The sequence below is a fragment of the Podarcis bocagei genome, assembly GCF_964188305.1.
Source record: "Podarcis bocagei genome assembly, chromosome: 1".
Taxonomy (NCBI): Eukaryota; Metazoa; Chordata; class Lepidosauria; order Squamata; family Lacertidae; genus Podarcis; species Podarcis bocagei.
This window is the reverse complement of record NC_138125.1, coordinates 92,996,153-93,015,537: the sequence shown is the minus strand read 5'-3', so window position 1 is coordinate 93,015,537 and position 19,385 is coordinate 92,996,153. Positions and strand designations below refer to the sequence as shown.

General features: G+C 44.2%; 2 protein-coding genes across 3 annotated transcripts; one reads left to right on the top strand and one right to left on the bottom strand.

Moving 5' to 3' along the window:
- Positions 1-3,140: 3,140 nt before the first annotated feature.
- Positions 3,141-7,627, top strand: LOC308593839 (fibrinogen-like protein 1-like protein). The gene is made up of 3 exons (XM_081206581.1): positions 3,141-3,206; positions 3,287-3,473; positions 6,921-7,627. Exons 1-3 carry the CDS (start codon positions 3,153-3,155, stop codon positions 7,571-7,573), a joined length of 894 nt encoding a protein of 297 aa, XP_081062707.1. The 5' UTR covers positions 3,141-3,152; the 3' UTR covers positions 7,574-7,627.
- A 1,372-nt stretch (positions 7,628-8,999) lies between these two features.
- TMEM177 (transmembrane protein 177) lies at positions 9,000-13,673 on the bottom strand. 2 transcript variants are annotated; one of them, XM_081206565.1, is made up of 3 exons: positions 13,595-13,673; positions 12,356-13,562; positions 9,000-10,155 (listed from the first exon to the last, which is right to left on the bottom strand). In XM_081206565.1, exon 3 carries the CDS (start codon positions 10,139-10,141, stop codon positions 9,206-9,208), a length of 936 nt encoding a protein of 311 aa, XP_081062691.1. In that variant the 5' UTR covers positions 10,142-10,155; positions 12,356-13,562; positions 13,595-13,673; the 3' UTR covers positions 9,000-9,205. The 2 variants fall into 2 exon arrangements, with proteins under 2 accessions (XP_081062691.1, XP_081062692.1); XM_081206566.1 differs by lacking the exon at positions 13,595-13,673 and having other exon boundaries at positions 12,311-12,375.
- Between the last annotated feature and the right edge of the window lie 5,712 nt (positions 13,674-19,385).

The window sequence follows — 19,385 nt, the reverse complement described above, 5'->3', positions numbered from 1 at the left end:
ACTCATTGCATTGGCTTCCAATAGTGTAACAATTTAGCTGAATCTGGCCCTTACTACTGAAAATGACGGACCCTTTTGTTTGATCTGGCAGGGCACTCAATTTTTAATATGTCCCTTTGCCCACAATGAGCTCTTCTCCAGACTAGTTAATACTCCATGAAGCAGTCCGCCTTGTGGGATGCCCTCCTTTGTCACTTCTTACCATTTCAGCTTCAGTTCTGGGGTGAACATTCTGAGAATTTTATTATGGGTCTTGTCATTGTAATCATGAATAGGCAACAGGCATGGCGTGCTAAAGGGACGCGGGTAGTGCTGTGGGTTAAACCACAGAGCCTAGGACTTGCCGATCAGAAGGTCGGAGAGCTCCCGTTGCTTGGTCCCTGCTCCTGCCAACCTAGCAGTTCAAAAGCACATCAAAGTGCAAGTAGATAAATAGGTACCGCTCCGGAGGGAAGGTAAACGGTGTTTCCGTGCGCTGCTCTGGTTCACCACAAGTGGCTTAGTCATGCTGGCCACATGACCCGGAAGCTGTATGCCGGCTTCCTCGGCCAATAAAGCGAGATGAGCGCCGCAACCCCAGAATTGTCTGCAACTGGACCTAATGGTCAGGGGTCCCTTTACCTTTGCTTTATGGTGTGCTAAACCTTTAGCTAGCAATCAGTGTGCAGCACTATACACAACTTCTGGGATAAACTTTCTCCTTTCCACTATCTTGGGCATATTTCATCTCTGGAGGCAAGGTTGCCAGGAGGGGGGGAAGAGAGAGAGAGAGAGGGAGAGATGGAGGGAGAGAGATGCCCACAATAATCAGAAGAATACAGATCCAAAAGTCAGTGAGCATTATGTGTAAGCAAACCTGGAATGCAAGCTGACAGGAAAACTCTCTCGTCTGAGCACCAGCGTTCCTCTTGGGAGTGTGTGTTGAGCTCAGGTTTTACATTTGCCTTATCTGATGCACAAGTTGTGCTCGTCTTTTTCCAGTCCTCTCAGGTGTGTGTTGCAAAAACGGCTCTAACAAGTTTTGAAATAGCTACATTAGATGTTTAATTAAACTATCCAGACCTAGGCTATGTGACTGATGCTTTACAAATGAAACAGTGCCAAACCATTCTTCTTATGCCATAAGTAAAAACATTATGTCTGAAATGTAGCCATAAGGAGGCACTGAACATCAGGGGAGAGAAGACGCAATGGAGAGGCAAGACCTGGGAACTGAAATTTCCAAGGGATCAGAGATCACAGCAAGGAATTTACATAGGGCCCTTCCAGACCAGTGCTTTTTTTGGCAAATGCATTCTGCAACATGTCACTGGCGCAATATAGTCGTGGATTTATTTATACTGCACCATCCACACATCATTCTGCTCTGTTAATTGTTTTGTGATGCTTCCACGATGCTACTGCATTATTGCTGTCTGAAAGAGCACTTTTATGCTATATATCACAACAAAAGCAGGACACACACACACACACACACACACACACACACACACACAGAACATTTGTGGTGTAAAAAGTTGCAAGAGCTGAGCGGGAAGTTATGGGGCCTGCAGTGATTGGAAAGAAAGCTGTATGTCTGCACCAAAATCTTTGCAGGCATAAACAGTATTGAAAACTGGATCCCATATAACTACCCTGAGTCCCTCATGATGAGCACAAGTCATCATGAATGCAGAATAAAAAGGATGACTGGAGGGGCCCATACTATGAATTTTATGTACATTTCCTGAGAGCAGCTCAGGCATTCCCCGCTCAGGTGGCATATGAAGGTATCTTCATGCTTTGGCATATTGATTGTGCAGAACACGCAGCTCAGTTGTCACTTGCATTTGATGCTCCTTGACCTGTATTTTGTTTTACTTTTTAATCAATCAATCAATCAATCAATCAATCACAGCTCACCCAGTAGAGTACGGTCTACAGAGAGCTAAAAAAAGAGCATGGATTTTCTAAAGCACAACTGGATCGCTTGAGGCAGAAGCTCAAGACAAAGCCACTGAATCTGCCAAAAAAGGAAAAAGAAAGGGGAAAGAAGGTGGTTGGACTCTCTCGTCTAAAGTCATTTGCTGTCAGGAATGTCTATCCATCAGTCTCAAGCAGATCAACACACAGAATCCAGCCCCAAAGTATGCCACAAACAGAGAGCTGTGACCCAGAAAGTTTGACATGTTCACACACACACAGTACAAATCTGAAAGAGCCCTCTAAAAAATACCCAGGCTGGGATACAGACCACTACACAGCTAATACCATGCAAGTATAAGGATCCTTTGAGTTTCTATTTTTCAGATGGATTGCTTGTTAAATGTCAGGGATGTCTATTGTTCAAAGAGGTGGAAGGAGTCAGATTCCAAGAGCTATGCAGCTATCTTAGCCACTTGGCTACTGGCACCCATTATTCTTACTACTTTATCTGAAGCAATTTTTATCTCACTCGTCAGCTGAAAAAGGTTCCCACAGAGGCTTTCAAACGCAAGCAATAAAGAAGCCCTTGCCCTCAGCTTTACAATCTAAAAGACACAACACGAAAGGAAAAATGATTGGGAGAGAGGAGGAAAAACAAGCAAACTAGGCACCTTTTCTCAGTTTATGTAATGACAGAAGGAATGGAAAGTTTTCAGAGAGAGAGGAGCCAAAAGTTGCTGCTCTTTCAGCAGAGTGGATGGAGATCCCTCTCCTATAACATGATGGAAAGTTGCTATATATGACTAGCAGTCATTGGCCACTCCCAGGTGACCTCTTCCTCCAAAAAGATCTCTGCAGGAACTGGTCAGACAGAATCCTGATCCCTTCCCCTATTAGCACTGAGCCATGCCCATATCCAAATTTATATTCATTGGCAACCTATCATTTCCCTGCAAAAGATTTTCTGTCTTCTCTCACACACCAATATTACAAAGGCCCAACATGTTATCATTTAATTCTTAGAGAATGTCTCCTCTTAAAGATGCACCTGCTGCTACTGTGGAACATGTTATATTGACTTTACAAAGGACAATCAAATAAACTTCCATTTAGGAAAGGCAGCAAAGTCAACAGCACTGAGGAGCGTAGCAGCTGTTATGGCGGAGGCGCTGTCAAATATTGCATACTAAAGTTAACTAGTAACAAGCTTAGTCATCCAGGATCTTATCTCCACTTATAAAACATAAATGGGGAATCTGCCGCAGCACTTTCTCCATTTGAATTTAGCTCCAAAAAGTGCTGTAAGTTTGTCAAGCAGTCTGTTACATCTGAGGTGTTGGAGCCTCATGCCTATTACTAATTTGCGTGTGGCCTCTTTCAGATACCTGTCTGCACAATGCATCCCCCCAATGTCCTGCTGGCTACAGTTGCTCTTCTTTTTCTGATCCCTGTGACAAGCTCACTGAATGAGGAAAAACTGAGGAAACAACTCAGCGAAATTGTCAACCTAGACTTGGTCAAGAATGTCACTCAAATTCGGAACTGGAGAATTATTGTGCAAAGAAAAGGTAATTTATGTTTAATGATTTGTGAAGTCACACTGTTGTTTATTGCGCCTATGTGTTGCTGTTAAGTATTAAGGAGTGTGTGTTTGAGATGTAAAATCACTTTTTTAAAAAAGAAAAAAGATTAAGAACAACTCCAGCATTCTGAACTCTAGCATCTATGGAAAGAACAGACAAGAAAATCACTCATTCCCGATATAATTAGGATTCTGGAAAGCAAAAACAGGTAATTTGTGGACCTTCAGATGTTATGGGACTCCAGCTCCTATCATTCGTGACCGTTGGTCAGGCTGGCTTTGGCTGATGAGATTTGGAGTCCAGCAACATTTGGAGGGGCACATTTTTGTCATGTTGTTCTAAATATCTCACTGACTGGCTAATATGAGAGATAATTCTTCCCCCATAATAACTCTACTAGATTTATTTCTTCCTCCTTTCTAAAGTGGTGAATTCCAGTGAATGCAGACTGAATACGGGGATGACTTTGAACACCCAGTCTCAGTTCTGTTGGATTCCTCCTCACAAAAGTGTTTTCCATGCCCCCATCAAAAGCAGGTCTTCCAATAATTATTTTCAAGATGCTGTGTTTAAATTTCAGTTTGGGTTTTTTTCTTAATTTTATTATTAGTTTCCAAATGATGTTGCTTGAATTCACGTTTTCTGAGCCACTTGAAAATACAATCTCTGAAGAAACATTTAAATAACCTATTGGATTATTGGTCTTCCATTTTTCGATAACATTTCCCTCCTAACTCCTGAGTATCTAACAAATGTCCAAATATTAGAATGTGTGGCAATGCTTTAAATGGATAAAATTGTTGACCTTCATTAATGAGGAGTTATAAGAGTCTGGCAAGACTGGCAGGGGTACCTTTACCTTTACCTTTTATAAGGCACACTTTAAATGGTACACTCAGATTTCAGCAGCTTCACTGTATAAAATACTCCATACTTCGTTGGTATCCACTGAGAATTATATAACGTGTTTTATAACATCATCACAGAGAGGTTCATGTCACTGAAGATCAAGAATTATGAGGTTACAAACTACTCTTTCTAAAGAAGAATTCTTCCTCTATTCTTGTTTTAAAATATTTATATAGGTCTCTGGTTTTGTGACTGGATGAAAAAGCATTCCAAAGCTATTATGATTAAAATAAGGCACCATCGAATAGCCTCTTATGTAGTTAGGAGTAGAGGCAGAGGGAGAATTGATGGATTATGACAGCCTTCCTCAACCTGGTGCCCTCCAGATAGTTTGGGCTACAACTCCCATCAATCCTACACCTGCTAGTATGGTGAATGATCTGGGATTATAGGAATTGGGCCATAAAACAGAACAGGGATCTGGTTGATGCAACGCCCACCCCACTGCCCAGCAGCTTCCCTGGCAAAGGTAGTCTCAGACATGGTGCTGGAATACTGTTACAAATATATGTTCACTGAGAGAAGCTATGAACATTGTTATTATTTGCTTAATTTTTGTACATTGAGTGTCCCTGGTAGGTTTTTGCTTCTCTCTCTCTCTCTCTCTCTCTCTCACCCCCCCTCACATACTACAGATTTCTTTGCAATGTTTATGGGTGGCATTCAACTGAACCCAATCAGCAGAAGCTTCCACTTACACAACAGGTCTTTGTTGTGGTCCTTCCCCTCTTTCCCTTTGCACCCCTTGAAATTGGCTTTGGGGCAGATTAGAAGAACCCCCTGGGTATCAGCATGCAAAGGGAGAAAATGGGGGGGGGTCATTCTATGCTCACCCTGTTGGAACGGTTGTCTTTGTGTGACATTTGCATTTCTCCACATGCCTTTAAATGCAGAGTGAGGCAATTCACGAGATGTCGTTTCTGAAAATGTCGATCACATGCAGTAGTGTAAATCTGAATGAAACTGAGGCTTGCTTAGCAAATATGGCTCAGTCCTAACGAGCTGGTACCACACTTTGTTAAAAGAGTGTTCAAAGTGTCCCTGTCATGGAGTTCCTGGAAAACTAGGAGCGCCACTGAAGTGAATGGCGAGTACCCCTCCCTGCCAAAGAGATCTTCTGAAGGCGCAGCATGGATTTCAAGAGCTTGTATTTAGGAGGCCAAGTTAGCTGCAGAAGGGAAGCTTGTTAGAATGGCCTAAGCGGCACAAGTCAGTAGACAGTGGAGGTGATTTGCACAGTACAGTAAGAAGAGATGCGAAGGAAGCACGAGAACAGCTTTTCCATTCCCACCGGTGAGCCACTCCGACAGATGATAAGAATACATGTTGGCAGGAGGCATTGGGCCCATGCGAAGGAATGCTTCTCTGGAAATCCAGCACTAGAGAGTCATTAAAGGCATCCTTATACCATCAGCCTTAATGATTTGCTCTTCTCACGGCAGATAGAAAACGCTGTGTGCATTCAGTTCATTGGTTTTTGCTGCTATAACAGGCAGCGAACAATGGTATTTGTCACATTTTTAGATACATGAATAAATGCAGATGAGTAATAGCTGCTGCTTCACTGGCTGTTTTGGCAACTCAATCGCACACTGGCTGAGTTTTCACTTCACCTCACGTCAAGACCCTCTGCTGCCTAACTCAGTTTGCTAATCTCCCTGCCTTACCTCATTCTCACAACCGCCCTTCACTCTTTCCCCATAACCCTTTATAATTAAGACCCTTCATTGCAAGTACGCTTTCTTATACCACTGATTTTCTATATAAAACAACAACAACATACAGCTACGCTCTGCCTCCATTGTCAGAGGCTGTAATGCTTCATAATACTCATTGCTGGAAACAACAGCAGGGAAGAGTGCCCTTGTGGGCAGGTGGCGTTTGCACATTTCCCGAAAGGCACCTGCTTGGCTGCTGTGAGAACATGTTGCTGGACTGGACAAGAAAAACTTGAGTCCAATCCCAATGTCTTATATAACTTCCATCTATCACAGATTAGCAATTATTATGAGGGCGATCGGGACGCGGGCAGCGCTGTGGGTTAAACCACAGAGCCTAGGACTTGCCGATCAGAAGGTTGGCGGTTCGAATCCCCACGATGGGGTGAGCTCTCGTTGCTCAGTCCCTGCTCCTGCCAACCTAGCAGTTCGAAAGCACATCAAAGTTCAAGTAGATAAATAGGTACTGGTCTGGCGGGAAGGTAAACGGCGTTTCCATGCGCTGCTCTGGTTTGCCAGAAGCGGCTTAGTCATGCAGGCCACATGGCCCAGAAGCTGTCTGCAGACAAACGCCGGCGCCCCCGGCCTATAGAGCGCGATGAGCACGCAACCCCAGAGTCAGTCACGACTGGACCTAATGGTCAAGGGTCCCTTTACCTTTACGAGGGCGATAAAATATTTCAACATGTCAGATGTTTGTTTGACTAGGAATTCAAACTCACAAGGCTTGCACACATTTCTACAAGGATGCTGCAGAGAACTTGGCTGTGTGTTGAAACTCACCATCCAATCTTTTGTTCCCTAGCGATCCCTTACATGCGGGACTGTGACGAAATGTTCCAGGCAGGCCACACAGAGAGCGGCCTCTATATATTACGTCCCGAGAACGCCATCAAGCTCGTAGCCTGGTGCCACATGGACGGATGCAATGGGTGGACAGTTATCCAACACAACACCCACAACACTGAACTCACCTGGTCAGAGACCTGGACAACTTATAAATATGGGTTTGGCAACTTGGTGGGAGATCACTGGTTGGGCACCGAGTACATTTCCTTAATAAGCCAGCAGAAATGGTACAAAGTCAGAATAAATTTAGTAGATGCAGGTGGACACCATAGATATGCAGAATACGATAGCTTTGTCCTGAGAAATGAGAACGATGAATATATGCTCAAGTTAGGGACCTACGAGGGTAATGCAGGTGACTCTCTCACTTCTTCCAAGGCCAAAAACATGCACGACAACATGAGGTTTTCTTGTAAAGACAAGGACAATGACAGATCTACCAAACAAAACTGTGCAGACGTCCACGGTGGGGGCTGGTGGTACGACTCCTGCTTTGATGCACAGCTCAACCGCAAAGGTGGGCTTCACTGGGGCACATTATGCGATGAGAATTGCAGGAGCTCAGTTATAATGCTGAAGCCCATCCACATGTATTGCAGCAGGGTGTAGAAATGCACTCAGCCTCTCATGTCGCAAACTGCTGTAATGGGATGCAGGGGGTGCAACAAAACTGCAGATTCCTTTGCTTCCAGACCTTTCTATATAAATATATGAATAGTGGTTTCTTCTGCTACCTCTCACTGACATGGGAATGTATTTCTGACAGAATTGCAAGCCAATATTCCTGTATAACCTTTTCACTGATTGCAACACACTGAAGTCTTCCAGTTCTTTATTAAAATAGCTTTTCAGCCGCAACAGAGAGGTGTCTTTTTTTAAGAACAAAAAACCACAACCCTTAATTTTATTCTCACGTCAATCAAAGACTCACAGGAAAGGCCAAGTAAAGTACAGTGGTACCTCGGGTTAAGTACTTAATTCGTTCCGGAGGTCCTTTCTTAACCTAAAACTGTTCTTAACCTGAAGCACCACTTTAGCTAATGGGGCCTCCTGCTGCCGCCAGAGCACGATTTCTGTTCTTATCCTGAAGCAATGTTCTTAACCTGAGATACTATTTCTGGGTGCAGTCATGGGATTGTTGTCTATCACTTGATGGTGTATGTTTTCATTCCACAGAGTGGGAAGTGACAGAGACAGGATGTTTTGGTATTACTGTGTTCTGGAAAGTGGGACTATTGTCCTTTGCTTTTTCTCTCTGCTGTCTGATGAGAAAGAGGAAGGAGCTAAGTCAGAATGCTCTGAGTATATTATATGTAAATAAATGTAGATTAGCCAAAATGCTGACCTACTGAGTTCTGTTACGCAAACTGTGAATAGTCTGTGGATCCCTAAGTGTGCTGATGCTTCTTGGTATCAGTTGCTGTGATGTTTGGGCTGAAGAAAGCTTTTGAAGCTCCTGAACAACCGACCAGGAGGGAGAGAACATGCCAGTCGGGCATGTGTCTCTGCCAGGGCCCTACACGAGAGTAGGACGATCCTAACAGTGCAATGGGTCAGTGCATCTGACTGTTAATGTTAAGATTGTGGTTAGGATAACAACTGGCATTAAGGAATCAGAATGGGGGAACAGCATTTACACTAGATGCAGGTTTACACTGGGGAATAACATGGAACCATACAGGGCACCAGTAGCCTCATAGGCTCTGCTGTAAGTTTCAGCGTTCTCAACACATGGACCCAATATTTAGCTAAACTTTCCTCCATAATCCACGAGGACTAGAAACTTGCTTCCTCCATCTTTTCTTTAGATGTTCCTAAAGACACCAAGTTACATGGCAGTTCTGCACCTGCCCACAGCTCTGCACACCACCCGCTCTTTACATTAACAAGAGCACATCATGCTGCCCTCTGCATTTTATGTTCATTCAAAATAATATGCAAAATAAAGAAAATGCTAGCTCTTCCAGCTCTGTGCTTGGCAAGTAACACTCCCTCAGAGTTTTAAGAAGGAATTTAGAGGCATGTAGGACACAGAACCTTTGAAGCGAGGCTTTAATTTTTAAAGACAACCAGTGCATCCAGGACAGGGAGGAAAAATAAAATCAAGCCCCTTCTCCTCCCCACCCCCCAAATAATAATAATTGAAATGCTAATGAAATCATATGAAAAGTGAAACCAGGCTGCAGTGTTCCAAAGAGAATACATAATCTACAAGCTCAAAATTCAACAGTCTCTCTACTCCTATGCCTGGGGCATGCTTAAAATATTGATAATCAAGTCTCTTCTGGAAGTGTATGATGCGTGTTTTAATCTGAACCAGTATCTTGGGAAAAGATTGCCACTTGGGGCATATATCCGCTCTCCTTTCTTGCCCATGAGCGTGCGGAAAATCTTGTTCTGGGACAGAATTTTATTATAGAACTCCACTCCACCTCGAGCAAAGCTGGTGGAAACGGTGGCTGTATTTCTGTCTGTCCTGTAATCCATTGCCTGACTCACAGCGTCGTATGAGAGACAATAGCCTACAAATCCAATCGCCATTACAGCCACATTGTAAAGGCCTCGTAAGAGCACTGGACCCGAATACAAGCCCAGGAGCTGCTTTATGGCTACCCCAGAAATCCAAGTCCCAGCTAAACAAACGGGGGCAACAGCAGCACATATGAAGGGTCCATTGCTTTGCAAGTACATGAGCTCTCTTGCAATGGCAAACTTCTGAGCCTCCGGAGAAAGGGTCAGGGCCTCCTTCAAGGCCAGGCCTTCTGTGCTGTCCCAGTCCACTTCTTTGCCTTCAATCATAACAACGTGGCTGGCAGTCCTGTTATCATCAGTGGCTGCACCACTGAAATGGGCAGGAATGCCCACGACACAGCCTGCAGGCAACCATGGAAGCCCAGCGCTCACCGGGTGGAAGCTGTAGGCCACGAAGGCTTGGTAACGATTTGCTGATTTTACTCTGACGTCACTGATGATGTCACGGAACAGGATCTGTAATTTTCCTGAGAGCTCCATTGGTTTCCCCTTGGCCCAAGCCTGATACAATGGTCTGAATGTCTCCTCAGGAAAGATGTGAAAAGTCAGGTTAGCACCAAAGAGTCCAGCACAGGAAACTGCCAGGAAACCAGTCCTGTGCCTCTCCACCATGGCCACTGTCTTCCAAAGGAACCGAACTGCCATATTCAGCTGCTAGCCTGTTCAATTTCAAGACAAGTGATGAATTAGCATACTTACACATAAGCTCCGTTTACGCTATACAGTCATACTACGGGTTAAAGATGCTTTGGGTTAAATATTTTCAGGTTGCGTCCCGCGGCGACCCGGAAGTAAAGGAACGGGTTACTTCTGGGTTTCGCTGCTCGCGCATGCTCAGATGCTCAGAATGACGTCACGTGCATGTGCAGATGCGGCGAATCGCGACCCGCGCAGGTTGCGTTCTGCTCATGCTGCGAACGGGGCTCCGGAACGGATCCTGTTCACATCCAGAGGTATCACTGTACATTTAAAACAGTATCATGCCACTTTAAATGGTCATGGCTTTTCCCAAATCGTGCTGGGAAGTATAGTTTCTTAGGGGAGCTAAGAGTTGTTAGTAAAGGTAAAAGGACGCCTGACCATTAGGTCTAGTTGCGGACTCTGGGGTTGCGGCGCTCATCTTGTTTTATTGGCCGAGGGAGCTGGCATACAGCTTCCAGGTCATGTGGCCAGCATGACTAAGCCGCTTCTGGCGAAACCAGAGCAGCGCACGGAAACACCGTTTACCTTCCCGCCAGAGCGGTACCTATTTATCTATCTGCACTTTGATGTGCTTTTGAACTGCTAGGTTGGCAGAGTTGTTAGCACACCCCTATTCTCCTTACAGAGCTACAGTTCTCAGAATGGTTTAACAGTCAATACCTCTGAGAATTGTGAGGGGAATGGGGACTCCTAACAACACTCCGACAGTTCCCAGGAATCTTGGGGGGGGGGGGACGGGGACGGGGACGGACCATGACTGGTTAATCACAAAATGATGACAGCAGGAGCCTGGCTAATCAGAAAGGACAAAGGAACTTGTTCAAGCAGCTGAATACAAGGCAGAGTTTGGGTTCGAAACCACTCCTTTGGTCCCACAGTTTTCTGCTGCAAACTGAAAACCCATTTCAAAGGTGGTAAAAGTGAAATAAAACTTGTCCAAAAAATTGTGCACAGGGCAAAGCTGGAGCCCAGAACACAAAATCGAGTGTTCGGATGCTAAATACATTTTCCAAGGTTAACTTTTTGTCCTGAAATCAGAGTTCCCATTTCACAGGTAGGGATGTGAGCACTCACAAAAAAATCAGCATTAGTATTTATCTTCTTGGTCCCAGATGTTGTAGTGTAGTGTATATAACGAAATACTTTGTTGCTAGTTAGTCTCAGGCAGTAGATATAAAGAGAGTGGATATCAAGCTAGGACTTGCGAGACCCAGGTTCAAATCTCTATTCAGCTCACTGGTTTACTTTGGGTTAGTCATTATATCTCAGCCTAATCTACCATGCAGGGTTCTTGTGAAGATAAAAATGACAGAGAGACAGCTATGACATATGCATAATATGTTAAGGGTGCTTCTGGACTGCCTCTGTTTTGGGGGGTGGGATTCAATCACATACAAATTTGGGTTACAGTCTGGCACTATTGCACTACTCCTCCCCACCCCATCAGACTCTTTGCAATCAGGGAAGTGATAGGAAGATGGAATAATGCGACACTGTGGAAACCTCCTGCAAACAAATAATTTTGAATTCCCAAGACTGGTCATCTGAAAGCAACCTAAGTAACAATAATACATGCTTACAAGCAGTGCTATTTTTTTTTCTAGAAAAAGAGGTGCTGGAACTTGTCATTAATACCTCCCTTGTTCTCTTAAAATGGCAATGGTGTCCATCTGAGAGGTGCCGGAACTGAGTTCTGGTGAGTTCCAGCTGAAAAAAATCCTTGCCTACAAGGCCAGTATTATGCCCTTGCAGTGTAAGTATAAATGTCATGCTTTTTATAGCATACCACAGGCATAGCATAAAACAGATGCCACCCTAAACACTAATTTGCCAAAATAGCAGGTCATGCAACAAGCTACTAATTGCAGATCGCAGAATTTAGCTGGGGGGGGGGTGTGTGTGTGTGAAAGAACTCCTCTAATTTTAACTAATTTTGCATCTAACTGCAACTGCTTGTATCCATGCTTCGTTCTGTTTTTTGCCCCTTCCATTTACAAAGGCAATTCTGAAACACAATTAAACGCGCATAAAGGCATTCCGTTTTAAACCACTGGAAATGGGCACGCGCTAAGGATAAGGACCTGATCTCCTACCAGCAGAAAGGGCCAATACCTCTTTTAGCAACGCGGTGTTAAATCCCAACTCATTTCTACCTACCCACACTCCACCCGCAGCAGCAGCAGCAGCAGCTTGAATTAATATACCGGAAAGGGAAAACGCACGTGGGTGCCGTAAAGAAAGTCATCTGCTGAGAAAGCGGCGTGCTCAAGCTTAGCAGGAGAAAATAGCCGGCGGGAGTTCCGGGTTGCCTTGGCGACGAGGAACCCCTGCTGTTGCAAAAGGCATTGGCGCCCCCCCTCCCCACCGCCGGGCTATAATTGGACCTTTCCGCTGTCGTCTTCTTGTGGTTCTCGATTTTGCCTTAGCCCGCCCCGTTTTCCTGTCCAGGAGGATGGAGCGGGGAGGAAGACGCATATAATATATCCCACAAGGCAGCCAACCCGAAGAGGTTTATTGAGCAAAGCTGAAATGCAAATCCGGGGAGTTTGCAAATGCAAACTGAAATGCAAACGGAGAGAGAAAAGAAAGGGGGTTCCCTCGAAGTAATATATATGTGCAAATCATCCTTTGCAAGGGCGCGTTGCTCGGGCCAGTTACCCACGAGCCAGCTCCTTGGAGGGGCTTCTTTGCGAGCAGGGCTGCGCTGCTCATCTCCTCCCTGCAGCGAGGAGGGCCTGCCTGACTCATAGCTCCCCCGACCCCGACCCCTCTCGTTTCCGCCAAGCTGCAGGCATATAGGCAGCGTTTGGCTTCGCCCTGCCGCCCCAGAGGCGCGGAGAAAAAGCGCAGACTGGGCAGCTGCCGAGCTGGCTTGCCATGCCTGCTGCCCTCGCCTACTTACCGCGGACAGCTGCGCAGCCCGCCAGGAGCCTCGGAGGAACAGAGCAGCCATTGATCGTGGCCGGGCTGGGAGAGATCTCTCACAGGAGAGGCATTCTGCGAGAAGCGTCCCGCTCTCTCTCAAGCCCTTCTGCTTTGTTGCACCGCCTTGTTAGGGGGTTAAGGTTTTTAAAAGGAAGTGTGTATATGTGTGTGGCGGGTAGGCGGGGGTGATAAAGGCTACTCGCCTCTCAAAATAATCGCAATTACGTTCCCTTAATCGCAGTCAAGAGGGTCGTTGTTGGGGGCTTCTTCCCCCCTTTTCTTTTGCACAACAAATGCACGATTGTTATTTCTTGGGCCATGCAATTTCCTTGGAACTTGTGCTTCTGTTGTCATGATGATGTGGCCGAGTGTGTTACAACTAACTTTCCTCCCCAGGAATGCACTGGTTTTTGGAGAGAGCTATGAAGCGCGCTAATGTCTGGGAAGGCTATACAGTACTGATTTGCAAACTTCCGTTGTATAATATTAGCCGTGAAAATGATACAAAAAACCTGTTGGTGTGATACACACCGCAAAAGAGCAGCAAAATAAACCCACCTCTCTCTCAGCCACTCTTTTGTAGATCTTCTTTTAGAATAAATATATATTAAATTGTTTACAAATTGTATGCACTTTTCTGTGATTTGTCGTGTCTGACTTTGTGACTCCCATGGACCAGAGCATGCCAGGCACTCCTGTCTTCCTCTGCCTCCCGCAGCTTGGTCAAACTCATGTGCGTAGCTTCGAGAACACTGTTCAACCATCTCATCGTCTCTTCTGTGATAGAGTTTATGATTTCTCTAACGTGGATCATGCTAGCCTTTTATGGTCATTACGAGACTTGCACTTTGAGCCTGGAAGGATAAACACCCATCGTTTATGACACAATGCCTTGAGGACCATCCTGGCTACATTGGAAGATACTCATAGACATCTGTTTCATGTGGATACCCATATAAACAACTTATATATTAAACCAGAAGTAGCTAATGTGGTAACCACCTGCTATTGTTGGCCTGCAACTCCCATCATCCCTTACCATTTACCATACTGGCTGGGGCTGATGGGAGTTGGAGTGCAAAAACATCTGTAGGGCACCATATTGATTCCCCATGTACAGTGGTACCTCGGATTACAGACGTTTCAGGTTACAGACGCTTCAGGTTACAGATTCCGCTAACCCAGAAATAGTACCTCGGGTTAAGAACTTTGCTTCAGGATGAGAACAGAAATCGTGCGGTGGTGGCGGGAGGCCTCATTAGCTGAAGTGGTACCTCAGGTTAAGAACAGTTTCAGGTTAAGAACGGACCTCCAGAATAAATTAAGTTCTTAACCTGAGGTATCCCTGTATTAATGTTTAAGTTCAGATGGATGCATTGGTGGTTATTGTAGCCTTAATATGAGCCGTTGATGGTTTTTAATAAATTTGTTATTTTTCATATATTATTTCTTTTTCTTTCATAAAAAGGTGTTTATATTCCCTTAATATTTTTCCTCCCTCAGTTAAATTTGCAAATAAAAAATTAGTGTATGTTTTAATTTTTGATCAGTAGCAAGTTTCTTGCTATCATCCAAGTTTCTCACTACACTCATGAACAAAAGTGATGGCTAAAGATCCTGGTTTTTAAAGATTCTTTTATTTGCATTGTTGTATTTATTAGCAGTGCTACTCTTAGAAGTGGTGATGGGCTGCTTGTGGGCCAATGTATTAAAACTGAATCCTGATAAGACAGAAGTGTTGCATGTCTGAGGACTTGGGAATGAGAGGTGGAATAAGCAGGCCCGTAGATTAAGAATGCTCCTTGACCCAACATTGTCACTGAAGGCTTCAGGGGCCACAGTGGCTAGGAGTGCCTATTTCCAGCTATAGCTGGTTTGCTAGGTATGGCACCCTTTGGACAGAGATTACTTGGCCACTATGTTCCATGCTGTGTTAACTTTCAGATTGCTTCTAAAGTTATTACTAAAGCTTTGTGTTTGTTTTGTGTCACAAATACCCCCTTTTTTGCTTCCACACAGTGTGTATTGATACAATAATTAATTTCATAGTTAACATCTTAAACACAACACTCTCAAATTACCTCCAAACATGTATCAAAGTTCTGTCCTGAGTTTTTGATGCAACTCCCAGCAGTATCACTTTTTTTAAGCTCTCTTTTTAGATGTGCTGATAAAAACATAGGTACTGATTTAAAACTTTATAGGTTATTTCATACTGTTGGATTGCAGCTTGAAATTATTTGCTGTTGCCAGCTGCTTTGGACTTCCATTTGGATGGAAAAGTGAGGTAATCACTGAAATGAAATAAATAAACTATGCACAGTCTTCCAAATGCAGCTGTACCATAGATTTACATAAACAAACTGATATGTTAAATCTAACAGTGCTTCTTAATGGTACTGTACTGATTTTTGTTCAGACTGGCGTAACTTTTTCAGTCAGTCTGCTAGGTGGTGCTAGAGGACATGCTCTAAGCTAGTCATTTAGTGTGGAAAAAAATATATATATTGATGTATTAACTGAAAGCAAATCCGTGTAGGATTATGCCTGATCTTCTGTCTGCACTATTCTGCATAAGGCTTTGTTGACTGCTGCCACAATAATTAAGGTGTTGGCTCTTATGAATGATGAGGTAGGAAAACTCTGGCTGCATGAGTCCCTTTTTGGATAGTGAACGCCATTTGTTTATTTGGAATAGTTTTAATTGTCAAGCACTTGGTGCTCTTTATGGAGACATTTATTTGTTCTATTTTTTGAATGTACCCCCAAACACCTCCCCACATGGTTCTTTTCTTCCCACCTTCCCTATTTACTAAGGAATAAAAACCACCTGTGCCAAACCTTGATATTTGAAAACTGACAAATCTATAGAATGAGCAGCTGCTGTAATGCATTGGCTGTTTGATGGAAGAATTCAGGGTCATTGCTAGCACGAAGCCAGACCAATGTACCCAAAATATGAAGAGAAATTTGTCCTGTCATTCACACAATAATGCTTATTTTTCATACATGGAGATGCTTTGTGTAGGGAGGTTGTAGTGTAAAACAATCACTAGGTGACAAGTTTCATTTGCTTATGAATAGCAAGTTGCAAATGCTAGCATGCTATTGTAAGACATGTCAACACGTCATGCATGCCTATTTGTCATAAAGCTCAATGATCCTTGTGATGGCTGTCCACATATCACAAGGGTCTGAACATGGGAACATAGAAAGCTGTCAGACACCTGGTCGATTTAGTACTGTCTACACTGACTGGTGGCGCTGTGGGTTAAACCACAGAGCCTAGGAATTGCCGATCAGAAGGTCGGCGGTTTGAATACCCACAAGGGGGTGAGCTCCCGTTGCTTGGTCCCTGCTCCTGCCAACCTAGCAATTCGAAAGCACGTCAAAGTATAAGTAGATAAATAGGTACTGCTCCGGCAGGAAGGTAAACGGCATTTCCGTGCACTGCTCTGGTTCGCCAGAAGTGGCTTAGTCATGCTGGCCACATCACCCGGAAGCTGTACGCTGGCTCCCTCAGCCAATAAAGCGAGATGAGCGCCGCAACCCCAGAGTCGGCCACGACTGGACCTAATGGCCAGGGGTCCCTTTACCTTTACAATGACTGGTGGTGGCACTCCAGGAGAGTGCAGAAAGGTTTTAAAATCAGAAATGCAATGCAATGGCTAGCAAACCTACTGAATTAGCAAGTGTGTCAGTTCCTGCAGTTCATATACAGTACCTTGCAGTTTCACATCTGCCTTCAGGGATTAGGCAACTGATCTGCAGCACTGTTTAGGCTGTGAACACACCATACACTTAAAGTACATGGGAGAAAATATTGGGAACCATAGCCTACCCCCCTCACAGAGCTACAGTTCCCTGCACCAACTCTGGTGGTTCCCTCATTGTGAGAAGTGAGGTTACAGGGAACCAGACAGAGGGCCTTCTCAGTAGTGGCGCCCACCCTGTGGAACACCCTCCCTTCAGGTGTGAAGGAAATAAGCAGCTATCCTATCTTTAAAAGACATCTGAAGGCAGCCCTGTTCAGGGAAGTTTTTAATATTTAACGCCGTACTGTTTTTAACACTTGATTGGGAGCCGCCCAGAGTAGCTTGGGAAACTCAGCCAGATGGGTGGGGTATAAATAATAAATTATTGTTATTATTATTAACAAACTACAGTTTAGGGAAAGTCACATACTTCAAATAGAGTATACATTTCATTATGCCTCAGCAGTGTAGAAACCACTGCAAACTCCTGCCTTGGCAGCATAAGCCTAGCTGTCTTTTTCCTTCTAAGACGGCATTCCTCTTCCACCCCTGGCTCATGTTTTATTTGATTCCACAGGCCTTCCTGAAATGCAGCGTGTATAATAAATCTGTTGTTTTGAGTATTATGCGTTAAGTATTAGAAGAAAAACAGCCCTGAGTCTAAATTAAGAAGCTCCTTATTCCTGTTTCTCATTCCAGCTGGTTTTCAGAGAATGAATTAATGCCCATAAAAATCAGAAATAAAACTACGTTGGAGCACATAAATACGTTTAATTTGTACATGTACCATTTGCCACTACAGGAGCCCATCTAGTAAAGTGGCATTTGTAATAAACGCCAGTAAAGAATTAAAGAAAAGACGCTTTCGTTCAATCCTTCCCAGGAGTAATGTATATAAACGGACAAGAGCGAGGACCTGTAATGCTTCCTGAATACAGGTCACTTGTGATGCAAGCCATGGGTATTACAGTCTCCAATGTGCTGTGCTGCTTGCCATCTGCAGTTCACCATGCTGTTATGAGTCATTGTAACACCATCAGCAGCAGTCCTGACCCTCACATGGTATTGATCTCATACACATTTCTCATGGCAATCTGAGTCTACCAGTGTTCTGACACTTGTTTCCTGAGGGAGGAGGAAGCATCCTTTCCCAAATAGCCTGCGACAGCTGTGCATAAGAAAACAATCACATGCATCTCCCTATTGGCATGCCCATTATGTGTGAGGAAATTTCCCTCTCCACACTATGGCAAACACTGGTGGATTCAGTATACGGCGGAAAGAAGCGTCTCTTAGGCCTACACACCCACACCCACCCACATGCACACCCCGTGCTTTGGGGGTGAGGATGCTTTCCTGAGGTATTGTCTCATAAGGTTAATGGTATTCATGCAGCCAAGTGGAATAGACCCTTGGGTCAAAAATGGAATCTTTCATAGGTGGGCACAAGCTAGGGGCCCACAGGGATCTAAAGTTATGGTTAGAACTGGTGGAGAATTGTAGCCCTCAACTTGAACAGTGCAGTGTAAGAGGAAGGATTTAAACCAGAATTGGGGGACTTCTGGCCCTTGGCCATGCTAGCTGGGGCAGATGGTAGCTGGAGCCCAGCAACACCTGGAGGGCCACAGGTTCCCCACCCCTGGCTTAAACCCTTCCACTTCAAACCCTAAACCTGAGCACAGTTGTGCTGCAGCACTGTGGAGGTTTTTATGGGGTTGGCTGAATGGTACAGCTCCTGGTTTTGTGACATTTCACACACTGCATGATCACCTTAAGAAGCCCTCTGAGAGAAGCAGGTGGTCATGGATGAAGCCTGAATGTCCTATCAGCAGTGCGGGAAAATTGTGCACCAGCTACCCTAAAATGAGATCAATCAGAACCTGTCTGTTAATCCTCAGAAATCCTTTAAGAAAATATAATCTTAGCTAAAAAAATGTTCACAGGGGCTATTTACCCTAACTTGTTTTGCATCCCTTCCCTTTCTTTGTTTAACAACTACTGGCTCTATCACCAACACTTCTGTGCTTTAATCTGATTGGGTGTTTCCAGATGACCTTCTTATTGAGTATTCAACTTGTTTTGTTTGCAGGGAGATTAAATGATGTTGCACCACAGCAAGTGTTACCTCACACCTTCCAGTGCATTTTCCCTTTAGTCTCCTTATCTCAAAATGTCCAGTCTTTTGGAGAAGCAGATTTGTTGTGCAGGGCCGTTCAATTGACGTTAATTTCACAACTTGAATTTGCCAGTGTGTGACTGAATCCCACCTGAAAAAACAGTGACAGTGTGGAAGCGCTCCAATATTCAATTCACTTCTTGCACCAACACAGCTTCAGCAAGTTTGTAGTACCAGACTGCCTGCCGAATGCCATCTTGCAGATAAACCACTGGATTTTAAAAAAATAAAAATAAATAGATTTTATTTATCATTTAAAAATATATCACAAAATCCAGAAGAGAACAACAACAACAACAAAACCTCTTCACAGATCAATATTACTTAAATT